The 12,641-nt window shown below is 43.7% G+C and overlaps 1 protein-coding gene across 1 annotated transcript; it reads right to left on the bottom strand.

Annotated features, from left to right (window-relative positions):
- Nucleotides 1-1,375: 1,375 nt before the first annotated feature.
- NFKBIA (NFKB inhibitor alpha) lies at nt 1,376-6,791 on the bottom strand. Its single transcript, XM_083379934.1, has 6 exons — nt 6,275-6,791; nt 4,741-4,849; nt 3,722-3,932; nt 3,160-3,248; nt 2,790-3,050; nt 1,376-1,940 (listed from the first exon to the last, which is right to left on the bottom strand). Exons 1-6 carry the CDS (start codon nt 6,526-6,528, stop codon nt 1,893-1,895), a joined length of 972 nt encoding a protein of 323 aa, XP_083236060.1. The 5' UTR covers nt 6,529-6,791; the 3' UTR covers nt 1,376-1,892.
- Between the last annotated feature and the right edge of the window lie 5,850 nt (nt 6,792-12,641).

Here is a 12,641-nt window from a genome sequence, read left to right as displayed (position 1 = left end):
CTTGAAATAGAGATGACGAACATCCCTCCAGTCCAGGGGCGTCAAACTCAATTTCATTGAGGGCCGCATCAGCATTGCGGTTACCCTTGAGGGGCCAGGTGGGTGTGTCCAGGGTGGGCGTGGCCTACTGGTTGGGCATGGTTGGAGTGGGTGTGGCCTACTGCGTGGGCATGGCCAGCTCTACATCATTCGCATCAAGGGTGCCTATGGGGGTTGGGCAGGAGTGGGACAGATCTGAGGGTCTCTGGCAGAAGGAGATGGGACTGGGGCAAGTGCCAAGGCATGGTCCACTGGAGGAGCCCCACTGATCCTCTCAGGCCATGCGTGTGTGTGTGTGGGGGCTGGACGGTGGTGCGGAGATCAAATGCCCAGCCTAGCCCTCAAGCACCCACAGCACTAAGCCCACCCCCACTTCCCCAAGAGGGTGCCCAGCTGCAGTGCTTGCTCTCCTTAGCCAGGTTGCTCATGATGGGTATGAGGGCAATGTCAAGAGGGAGGCCCACTTCCTCTCCATGTGAGGAGACCTGGCTTTGTGTATCCAAAGCTTCCTTAGCAATAGGATGGGAGACCACCCAGGTTAGGCCAGGAGGAGGGGGCAAGGGGATGGTGAAAGGGCAGCAGGGAAGGACTAAGGCAGGACTTCCCTCAGACCCTCCCTCTCCTTCCTTCCTTCCTTAAGAACAGTGATGGGAAAATATTTGAGATGAGGGAGGGAAAAACAGGCAAGAAACACAGCTGGGGAAGTGTCATCCTTCATGAGGAATGAAGAAATGCACCATCGCCTGGAAGTGGCCAGCACATGGCCCTTTCCTCACAGTGCCGAGAGGCTGAGCCGGTGGCACAAATCTAAAGAGAAGCACAACGCTGCCTAGCCCCTAGCCTGCCTGAAGTAGGCAGGGCCATGTGCTGGCCACTTCCAGGCAATGGTGCATTTCTTCATTCCTCACAAAGGGTGATACCTCCCCAGCGTGCACCCAGGGGGCAGGGCCAGCGTGGAAGGGGCCGTTCCCTTACTGTTTCCAGATGGCCTTGTGGAGCTAAGACAACGTATTTCAGCATAGATGACCACCACAAAATTGTACATTGGCTCCTGGCTGGCATGGGCCGGAGCCAAGGCAGCGGGGGCCGTTCCTTCACTGTTTCCAGGATGGCTTCGCGGGCCACATGAAACCACTTCACGGGCCGGATCTGGCCCCCGGGCCTTGTGTTTGACATGTCTGCTCCAGTCTGAGACATCATAAATTCTGCAGGAACTCTATCTTCTATAGAGAAATAGTATGCAGAAATGAACTGAGTTTCATCAGCTGCTTGATTTCATTTGAAGTGAATTTTTTTTTTCAGCAACAGAATCATGTCACCAGAGCCAGGTCATTTTTCATTTTTTTAATAAATATACATCTCACAAGTAAGAAAACTATTCACAAAATTTACAAAGTATACATGATATACATATTACAAAGTATAGGCCTTCCAGTAGACAGCCTCTATGACATCCCTATCCTTCTAGCAGATGGCCAACCAATCAGTCTGAGGATTGCCAAAATTCTTCTACGCACAACAAAGAGCTCCTACTCTGTCCTTGGAACAGGTTATCAATCAAACACATATGGAATGTCTTCCCAGAAGTCACAAGAGATGATAGATCTAGCCAATCCTGTTGCAGAGCGTACAGTGAAAACATAGGTAGACTCTGCAGTTCTCAATTCTTCTTCTCTGACGTAAATGAGACCATGTCGATATCTACTGTTACACTACCAATCTCACACATGGGTATCTGAACTCAGCCACTTTTGGCGTCTTGCCGTTTTCACAATGTTTTCTACGGGGCGACTGCAGCAGTTCCGTAACTGTTCACATGCTTGTACTTGTGATCTTTCATCAATTCTCCTCTTCTAACAAGACACATGCCGTCCGCCAATAATGCAGTCGTCATAGAGAAGCTAGACAAGGGAAATTAAAAAAAAAATCAGTTTATGGATTCCTTTAAATATAGGTTTATATTTCTAGTAAATGCTTCTTCTGCACTACACAAACCAATGCACCATTAATTTTCACTGAATACTCGTAAGAAAGTTAGCATCGTTTTTGCATCAATCTGATTTCCAAAAATCTAAGGGTAACAGTGATTTAAACAGTCAAGAAGCTCTGCTCTGTTTTGGGGGGTCGGGGTTAACACACAACTACTTGGTAGTCCTTGACTTACTACAGTAATTGTACCTGGAATTACAATCATTAAGTTGTGCTGGTCATAAAATCATGTTTCTGTGCCTGACTTTTGCAGCAGTTGTTAAGCAAACCCATTGTCTGCAATGGGTATTGTTTGCTGGAAATCAAATACAGGGAAAAAAAAGTAAATTATGGACACATGATGCTGCAAATGGCCTTAAATTCGGGCAGATTGCTGAGTGCCCAAAAGTGAACATAGGACCCTCTGTGGGTTTGTGTGCATGCATGTATAACTTCAAATATGTCTCATAAGTACCTTTTGGGGAGTCACTAGCTATATATTTATGGAATGTCTTACTTATGTGCATTTTAAAAAGCAACTTAGTACAGCAATTTGCTTGATGCAAGTGTACTGAATCAGAAAATTTTCTACATCTTTCTGTATCCAAAGGTTTATTTTGCAGATGACTGTAAATAATTTAATTGACTAGTAAAATGATTTAAGGAACTGAAGGCAATTATAATCTATTAATGTACAATACATTTTCATACTTCTTGTCTCATAGGAAAAATATATGAAAATTACAGTGGAATTCTAGCTGTACAGAAAAACCACAACTTACTTCATCTTCTGTGTATTCTAATTCTGATTCACAGCTTTCTTCATCTTCACTTTCTGGTAGCATCTGCAAATCCAGTGTGGTAAATTGTCTCAACTGTTCCTGTATGAAGGAGTTATTTCTTCCCCATGTAAGCTGGTATGGAGAATAGCCCTGATAGGTTACTTTGTTCACATCTGCTCCATGCTTCAACAAAAGGGATACCAGTCCTTCATTCTGCAAATCTACAGCCAAGTGCAAGGCAGTTCTACCATTGCATGGCTCCTGTTTAGTGAAAAACAAAAGGAAACATTTAGTTAGCAATGGAAAAGGCATGAGAATTACTTTCAAAATAACAAGGCGGTCTGCTTATTTTCTTTGGATAGAAACCTACCTGAGCATTGACATCTGCTCCCAAGGACAGAAGACGTTCTACAATGGCCAGGTATCCTTGAATAGAAGCCAGGTGGAGACAGGTGTGACCTGTTAAAGAAGCACAGGTGAGAGAAAAACATGATTATTTCCTCTGATAAGGAATTGCTCCAAAATATTGGCTGTAATTTTGAAAATCATACATATTATAATATTCTATTCATTATTTAGCATAGCTTGTCTAAATGAAGTAGTTTGATGTGTTAGGCTTAATTATCAGTTGCTCTCTGAATACTATTATTCCAAAAAAAGCAAACTTCATTTGCACATCTAATACTTCACATAAACCTGTCCCAAAGGGGAATTCTCAGAATTTTCAACTAGCACAGACTGTGATCTCAACAATCCGAAGGGAACTCATTTTGGGGAATGCCACTGTAACAGAGGCAAAAGAAACCATGCATTTCTCACTTTACAATAACTTTCAAAGAGAACATAAGCCAACGCTGAGAATCAAAAGACAACAATATGGTGCCAAGGTCAGCAATGCTGCAGTGAGCCACGTAGCCAATGTTTGCACTTACCACTGTAGTTTGCTGACTGCAGAACAGAATGGAGCTGAAGCTTCTGGCAATACTGTATAAGAACATTAACTCCTCTGAGGGACCCTTGTTCACAAGCAATGTGGAGCGGTGTGTTTCCTCGGAAATCTCTGATTTCTGCATCACATCCTGCTTTCAGAAGAGACTCAGCAATTTCAGGCTGATCAGTGATTGCCGCCAAATGAAGTGGAGTCTATAAAGTATAAGTGACAAAGTAAGGCAATCTGCTAGAAAAACACAATCTCTTTCCTATACATATTGCCATACAACCCTTCATTTCTTTCAGTTAGTGATTCCTGCTCTCTCTCTGTCTCTCTCTCTCTGTGTACACATGCATGTTCAGGATCAGCAGTTTTAAAGAAGTCTTTTTAAAAAGTACAATTTTATTTTATTCATTAGATTTACAGACTCTTTTCTCCAGGAAGTGAAGGCACTGTGCATATTACTCTTGCACTTTTTCTCAGAAAATTTTGTAAATTGGCTAGTCTTCCAGTGAACTTGTATGGCTGAGAGAGGACCTAAAATATTTCTTAATTTTTTTTTGTCATGGAATGCATTCTCCAGCATTTTGAGGAGCCTTAGGTAAAAACATCTTTTGTGGCTCTCTGAACACACAAACTAAGAATACCTCCTTACTTTTGAAAGCCTTTTTTACCAAATGCTTGTGAAAATATGACACTAGTGTGCAAAGCTCAGGCCAATAACCCATTTTTGCCACCAACCATGGAAAGCCACCGTTAACTCAGGGTAGTGAAATCCAAGAATCCTTAAATATTCTTAGCATAAAATATTCTTGGCGATGGACAAACAAGTTTAAGAAAAAATATTTGCTCTTTGACCGCTCATGAAGATATTTCTGCATATAATTTTGCATTTATACTCTTTTACAATTTTCTCTTACTGTACTTTTTCTTTCCTCTACATTGTTTTAAAAGTTTATTTGAAATTGTCTCCAAGATGTCTACGGCACCGTGAAAAATAAAAAAAAACGAAGAAGGTACCTGATTGAGGTTGTTCTGGAAATTCAAAAAAGCCGCATCCCGTCCCGCTTGGCGAATGATTTCCAAACTTAAGGATTTTTCTTCATGAATAATAGCCAGATGGAGAAATCTGCAAAGAGGAAAAGAGTGGGAAAAACCGATGATGAGCCGCCCCAAAATTCCAGAATAAGTGAGTGCTCTTGATCACGTGGGCAAGGTGCCTGCTGGAGTCACAGGGGAAAGAAGGCGATTTCGAAAGCCTGGGGTTTTCAGGGCCGCGCACTGCTGCAGCCTGGTATTTTCCGTGGAGAAGCTGAATGTTCCGGGCAAGGCGCCAGGGACTTTCCAGCGCACTTCACCCAGCAACCCCGCCCGGCGCCATTGTGCTGGCTCCTCCCTCTCACCGCTAGTACACCAAGTTCCACAACCTGGTCACCAGCCAAGTACAAGCAAGCGACGTGGGAGGGGAAAACCCAGTTTTGCAAAAAACCCCGGGATTTTTTTTTTTTTAGCTAAGTAACAAAAAGGAGGGGCACGAGAGGAATCATTCTTCCCAAACGCCCCCTCGGCTTCCTTCCTTCGTTTCTAGGGATCAACGCGGAAATTCCAACTCTCTTCCCCAATCCCCATGCAAACCCAAAAAAAAAAAGGTGATCCAGGTTACGTGGGTCGGATGTCAACTTAGGTTGGAAATTCATTCTTAATTTTTTTTTTTAAATTAAAGGCGCCGGCGCTTCAGATACTCGGTCTTCCGAAACCACCCGCCGTAATTTTGAACGAAACCATTACGCCAACATCCGTTTCTCACCGCGGTGTAAATACACGTTCTCAAAGGGACCCAAGCGACTTTAAGCCTATTTCATCTGCCCATCTACCAACGCAAAAAGGCCTGCCCAATGGTTTACAAATCTCCCTCGATCCCTTCGGCCACCCTTTCCTTGGTAATTCCCCCCACCCACCCACCCCAACTTCTAAAATGGAATTTGAATTCTGAACCGGGGGGGTGGGGGTGGCGAGGACGATCAAAGAAACACTGCAAGGCAAGTGGGACCACTTTAACCGCGGCAGAATCTCGTCCAGGGTCACTCTTTAGTCCAGGGGTCTTCAAACGTGGCCCTTTTATGACTTGTGGACTTCAACTCCCAGAATTCCTCAGCCAGCAAAGCTGGCTGAGGAATTCTGGGAGTTGAAGTCCACAAGTCATAAAAGGGCCAAGTTTGAAGACCCCTGCGTTTAGTCCCATCTTTATGCCACTTTCCATTTAACTTCCTCCCTCCCCCACCAAAGGCAGGATCAGGTTTGCGAACGTCAAAGTGTGACATTCCCGGAATGTATACTGCTCATAAAAAAAATAGAAGGGAACACAAGGTAAGACATCCTACTTACTATGAAATACAGTACATTGTGTTGTTTTAAGTGTTCCCTTTTATTTATTTATTTATTTTTGAGCAGTATACTTGTGGACGTACAACAACCTGAAGCGAGAGAAGAGGGCTCGCTTTCAACCTAACCCCCCCGCCCGCCCGCCTTTTGAAACCAGCATCCCAAGACTTACGTGTCTCCATCTTCAGTCGCTTGCTGTTTCCAAGTCTGGTTTAAAGGGTCCGCGTCGGCCTCCGTAGGCTGGATTCGAATATCTTCCAATTCCCGGACGAGCGTTTCGTACTCGTCGTCCTTCATCGAGCCTAAGCCGCTGTCGTGTCGGTCGTCCTGGATCAGGCTGAGCTGCCTGTCCTTCTTCAGCGCTTCCCGCGGGTGCACGTCCATCGTAAAATCCATGGGGTAATCCAAAGTACCGGGACTCAGCATGACCCGCGAGTAGTGCGCGCAAAACGCCGAGTCCGCCGCTCGCTCTCCGCTGCAACTAGTTGCAAACTCTCTACGGAGACTCTGGCGGGCGGCGGCGGCGGCGCTGGCCTATAGAGCTTCGGCAAAGGGGATTTTTTTTGCGGGGCGGAGCCCGGGCGGCTGGGAATTTCCCAGCCAAGCAGAAGGCGAGGCTTCAACTAGTCTCGTCCTGCTGGAAGGCTGCTGTGGCGGAGCAAAGGGTGCCCTGGCTGAGGAATTCCCTCAGTCATTCTCTGGATTTTTTTTTTCTCCCCCCCCCTTTTTTTTTTTCTACAGAAGGGAAAGTTCTTTTGACTTGTACGGCCCGACGTGATTAAGGCCGTCCCGCTCCTCCGTGCCTTGCCCTTGCCTTTCCTCTGTGCAATTCCTTTGCGGATTTGCATGGATCGAGGGTAAGCAAAAGCTGGCAGTTTCCCACCCCCACCCCCCACTCCCTTTTGGGATTCCACCCCCCGCCCCCTCCATTCGACCGTTAATTTCTTTTCGGTTTGGAAAAGTTGCTGGGTGACTCTCAGGGCGAAACGTGGGGAAATTCCTTTGCATTGCTAAGCCGTTCTTGCAGAGGAAGGAAGGAAGGAAGGGGGAAATCTTAAGCTGTAAATTGGGGCAGCACCTCAACTTTTCCTTGCTAACAACGGAAAGCACTGTTCTCTTTCAACGCAAGTAGCCAAGGATGCAGCCTTGCTTCGTTTGCACGTAGCAATTTTTGCTCATGTTTGAAAGTTGCCCAATTTTCGCGGCTCCCTTCGTTTTTAACTCTTGCAAGGCAGGCAGAAGTGCATCGAAGGCATTACCTGCAGTTGTTTCCAGGACTTGCCCCGAAGCTTCGTATTATTTTGCAGTACAAAATGCAACAAGAAGAACGTGTGTTGTGTTTTGGGGGAAAAAACAACAACAACCATGGGTGTGAAGAAAATTGACATGCATTTGGGAACGCAAAGCCCCCTTCCTTAACTACACCCCCCACCCCAACCCTAAAAGGTTAGAAGTGCATTTGAAGGGAGCCTGGGTCCGACAGCTGCTGGCTTGCCTTTTGAGATCTTAGCACTGCGAAATGCCCAGTTTCCCTGGGCGATCTTTAAAGAGAAAGGGGGGGGGTCCTTTTGTGCCCGAGTGAAGACAGCTGGTCTCAATTTAAAATGTCTGCGTTGCCATCTAGTGGAGTTGACTAAAACACCGTTTCTCAAGCTCGGCCACTTTAAGACGCGTGGACTTCAACGCCCAGGGAAATCTCCCAATGCCTGTGTTCCTAAGTCCTTCCCATCTTGTTTACTAGCGGTAGCTAAAGGAGGCATCCGAACTTTCTTCTGTGTTAGGAAGAATTGTGTGTGTGTCTGTCTGTCTGTCTGTCTGCTTTTCTCTTGGGTTCCACTTAATATATACATGCTTGTGTGCACTGAGGAACAAACCAGGCTGCACATGCTCTGCTCTGGGTCAAAAGAGGTAACTAGTCTTAAAACAGAGCAATTAGTGTTGTACCAGACTCTGACCACAGGGATTCAGGGAAATTTTTTGGGGAGGAAATGGGGTTTTTTTCTGATCCCTTCTCTACATAATTTCTTTCTGATGTTCTGTTGGATTAAAAAAACCCAAAACCCACCTTCAATCCAGAACTTTCAACACAGTCTAGATCAAAAAGGAGGAGTCAGGATAAGAACACTTCTCTTCTTTCCCTGTTTTATATGTGCTTCTGCCAGTTGCCAAGATAAAAGCTTGCATACTGTTTTCATTGAGCCCAGCAGAAATATTGCCCAAATTACCTGTGCAACCCTCAGAGTTCCATATAAGAGGGAGTTGTGCACTTACTAAAAAGGCTCACGTCAAAAAGCAGTGGGCAAGCTGTGTTTGCTGAAAACCCCCTTCTCCACAGCTCTTTTCATTGTGAGAACTCTCTCTTGCTGTCAGCTGGCATCTTAGTTGTTTACTGTTCATGATGAGAGAAATAAGCCATTCATTTTCTCTTAGGGAGAAAGGAGCCACAGTGGTGCAGTGGTTAGAATGCAGTATTGCAGGCTAATTCTGCCCACTGCCAGGAGTTCTATTCTGACCAGTTCAAGGTTGACTCAGCCTTCCATCCTTCCAAGATCAATAAAATGAGGACCCGGATTGTTGGGGACAATATGCTGACTCTGTAAACCGCTTAGAGAGGGCAGTAAAAGCACTATGGAGCGGTGTATAAGTGCTATTGCTGTCTAGCTGTGCAACTGACTGTTCCCAATTGAGCAACACTATGAGATAAATATTTTAACCTGTGGTTTCATCTTTGCTAGAGGCTTCTTTTATTACATTCTTTATTTGATAGGTAATATACTCCTGAATAACTTCCAAGCCTTAAAGGAAACTTAACAATTTTGGCTGGAAATAAAGTAGAAAGAATGCTGCTGAGGGGCAAAATGTCATACTTGATGAGGTTTACATGCTTGATATGTGAGAGCTGTGCCTGTAAGTATGAGAATCTGGGCTATATTGTTCAGAAATATAAAGATAAGGGCTTTATATAATATAACTCTTGTGTGTTGTTAATTAACACTAAGTGTAATACTTTTGAGAGGCAAATTAATTACTGCAATAGAATCTGCACATTTAAAAATGGAAGATCAAAAGAGATGAAATGACCCACTAAAACAGTCTCCTTCAGCTTGAAGTCAACTCTTAGTGGCCTCGTAGACATGTTTTGCAGATGTTGTTACTTGATTTGCTCCTTCCTTAAACTGCACCTCAACTGAACATGATTTTTCACTAGAAAGGAGTCTTGTTGACCAGTGATAAGATAGGAAACTGTACTTCAGGTTCACTGGATCTGCAGTCCAGCATCTTTGTGATGATCTGGACTCTTCTAGAATGGGTGGGGATGAGAAGGAACCTTTAGGTCAGGGGTATCAAACTCGCCGCGTCACGTGACGTGTCACAAAGTATTGCAACTTTTTTCCCCTTGCCAGAGCTGGGGTGGACACGGCTTCCATGCGACACATCCGGCCCGCGGGGCCTGCAGTTTGACACTCCTGCTTTAGGTGTATGGATGATTCTATGCTTTTTCTTGCAAGATCTACTGAGGTGAGCAAGGTGGAAGCTGGTGTTCTCTGTAGTGTAATTCTGCCACCTGCAGGCTAGGTCCAAATCCTGCATGACCAGGCAGGGTGTGTGCACCTGATTTTAGGAGTTAATTAATGTTACTTTAGCCAAGGGTGTTTTGACTCCATATCTGAAAGAGACAATGGTGCGCCCCCTCCTGAAGAAACCATCGCTTGATTTGACTCTATTCATAATTTTCTCCTGGTCTCTAATCCTTCCTTTAGAATAGAACAGAGCTAGAAGGGACCTTGGAGGTCTTCTAGTCCAGCCCCCTGCTCAAGCAGGAGAACCTATACTATCTCAGACAAATGACTGTCTAGACTCTAGACTCTTCTTGAGAAACTGGATGGGGGTCAGCTACAGATGATCCTAGAGGAAATGGATTATCTAGAACAGGGGTGTCAAACTGCCGGCCCATGGGCCAGAGCGTCACGGAGAAACCGCGCCCATCCCATTGCCGGCAATGGGAAAAAGTTCCGATACGTTGCGCGATGTCACATGACATCGCAAGTTTGACATGTCTGATCTAGAACAATGTTTCTCAAACTTGTCAACTTTAAGACATGAACTTAAATTCCCAGAATTTCTCAGCCAGCTGGCAATTCTGGAAATTGAGATTCAAATGTTTTAAGGTTACTATGTTAGAGAAACACTGTTGCAGAACAAGGCTTTTTCTAACTTATTAGTAAAAACAAAACAATAAATAATTTCTGGAAGTCCTGATCAGGAGCTAAAGTTCTAGAGCAGTGGTCTTCAAACTTGGCCCTTTTATGACTTGTGGACTTCAACTCCCAGAATTCCTCAGCCAATTCAACTTGTGGAAGTCCACAAGTCATAAAAGGGACAAGTTTGAAGACCCCTGCTCTAGAGATTAAAAGTTGGCTGTGTTCAAGTGATTTTTTTTTTTTTGCTTTTAGTCTCTCACATAATCCCATCCGGTTCTCATGGCGCCTTTGGGCTCTGTAGAATACAGTTTGATCAGCAGTTCCAATAGGCTCTTCCATCTATCTACACAGATTGATTTAAATGACTGAAGATTTTTTAACAACCAATTTCCCCTTCTGTTCCCAAATCACTTTCTCTCCAAGGTTCTAGCTATGAGGCACTCTTCCTCTCACTCTCTACTCTCTTTCTCCTATCCAGAGTGCAGTCTTCTTATTTCAATCCATTTTTCCCCTATACTAAGAGAGGTGTCTCTCATATGACCTCAGCCTAATTTGTACAACAGTAATGTTAATAATCTCCCCATCTCTTGTCTACCTGCAGGTGGACAAGTAGGATTAGTTTGTAACTTGGCCAGAGTATTATATTGATGCTTTATTTGTGTGCAAATGCTTGGGGACGTTTTAAGAGGGTTATTGCCTTTGGTCTGCAAAACTTCTTTTGATCACTACATGGCACTGTTAGACTCTGAGTGTTCCTTTAATTCTTGCTGCCATGTAGTGAATGCTCAGATTTTTTTGCACCAGATACTAGTCAAAAGGCAGTAAAGAAGAAATTGAAAAAGTAAAATAAAATAGAAGTAAATGAAAGATATTTCATATCTAATAAAACCACAAGTCATTGATACAAATATATTGCTCCATTTTAAATCAGATTTTTTCTATTATATTTTATATTATACAAACATCATGATTTTTAACACTTAATTTATTGCTTAGTCATTGTGCTAGGCCAGCCATTTGTCGCCTCGGTACTACTACTAGTAATTCATCATGTTACATTTTTCTGCAGGTATTTACAATCTAGGGTAGTGCAGCGACTGGATTATCTATTCTCATTTAACCACAAGTATATCTAATGACAATAAGGGTTTCTTAATTTAAAGTAGAAATTAGGATTTGTGCTTGAGGCAATAGCTTCAGAACAAGAACAAAAATCAAACAAACAGCTATATCTGCCCCTTTAAAAAAACCCTCAGCTTTTAATACTGTTCATCCAGAGAAAGCCTATCTGTGTATTGACTCAGACTACCTAATTGCAGCTGAAAGAGAATTTAAAAGCAGTCTGGATCCTGGAACACTGAAAAGAGGCTGCACGGGAAGATGAAATGTTCTCGTGCCACTTCTGTGAACAAAATAATTAGAGGGCAAATTTCTTGATTTTCGACTCTTAACAGAAGGAGCTACCCAGGAGTGATAAGAGTTTCCTTCTGATTTACACCAACTGTTCCTGCTGGAGATTCACCTAATTGTCCCTGTGGAGGTCTGTTAACTCTGTCCTTCCCTTTAATCTGGAGGGCTGAGCAGGTCATGAAAGACAGGAAAAGGAAGATGCAGCTTTACCAGCCTTTTTCATGTCCTTACAATATATTATGGGGTGGCAGAGGGCAAAACAGTATTGATATAGATAGGCAGACAGACAGACAGATATAGAGTAGTCCAGTCTTTCCAGTTCCGTTGGACTCTATAACTTCCACTGCTGCCCTAGCTAACATCCCATGGGATAATAGATAGGGATGATGATGGAACAAAACTGAAGGGCAGCATGTTGGGGAATCTTGGTGCAATATTTAAAATTTCACCTCATAAAGAATGTTTTTGGCAATTTGCATTTTAAAGTCACTATAGATAGTCTTCCATTAACAACTGCCCTGTTTAGCGATTGTTCAAAATTACAACAGTGCCTAAAAAGTAACTTTACGACCTGCCTTCCACTTATGGCTATGGCAGTGTCCCTGTGGTCACGTGATAGAAATCCCAGTGCTTTGAAACTGGCATGTATTTATGACTGTTGCAGCATCCACAGCAACCATTTGCCGGCTTCACAGTAGAAAAGCTGGAAACCTCAATGGAGAGGCTGGTAGCGAAACCCCAAGTTGCTGTCACATGATACCCCGTTTAACAACCGTGTTGCTTAGTGATGGAATTGTCAATCCCAATTGTGATTGTTAAATAAAGGTTACCTATAATCAGTGGGAATTCTTTCAATTGTTTTTTCAAGCATATTTCTTGCTAGATGTATTCTATTCATAGAAAAGAAACAGGTAGACATATGCAGAA

The sequence above is a fragment of the Vipera ursinii genome (genome assembly GCF_947247035.1).
Source record: "Vipera ursinii genome assembly, chromosome: 1".
NCBI lineage: Eukaryota > Metazoa > Chordata > Lepidosauria > Squamata > Viperidae > Vipera > Vipera ursinii.
Note: the sequence above shows the minus strand (reverse complement) of the source record. Positions and strands in the feature narration are given on the sequence as shown.

What these genes read in the sequence shown, in the direction of transcription:
- NFKBIA (XM_083379934.1), bottom strand. Translation starts at nt 6,528, where the DNA reads ATGCTGAGTCCCGGTACTTTGGATTACCCCATGGATTTTACGATGGAC. An exon ending in GCGACTGAAGATGGAGACAC is followed by an intron (nt 4,850 to 6,274) that starts GTAAGTCTTGGG and finishes TCCTCTTTGCAG; the next exon opens with ATTTCTCCATCTGGCTATTA. An exon ending in TAGAATACACAGAAGATGAA is followed by an intron (nt 1,941 to 2,789) that starts GTAAGTTGTGGT and finishes TCCCTTGTCTAG; the next exon opens with CTTCTCTATGACGACTGCAT.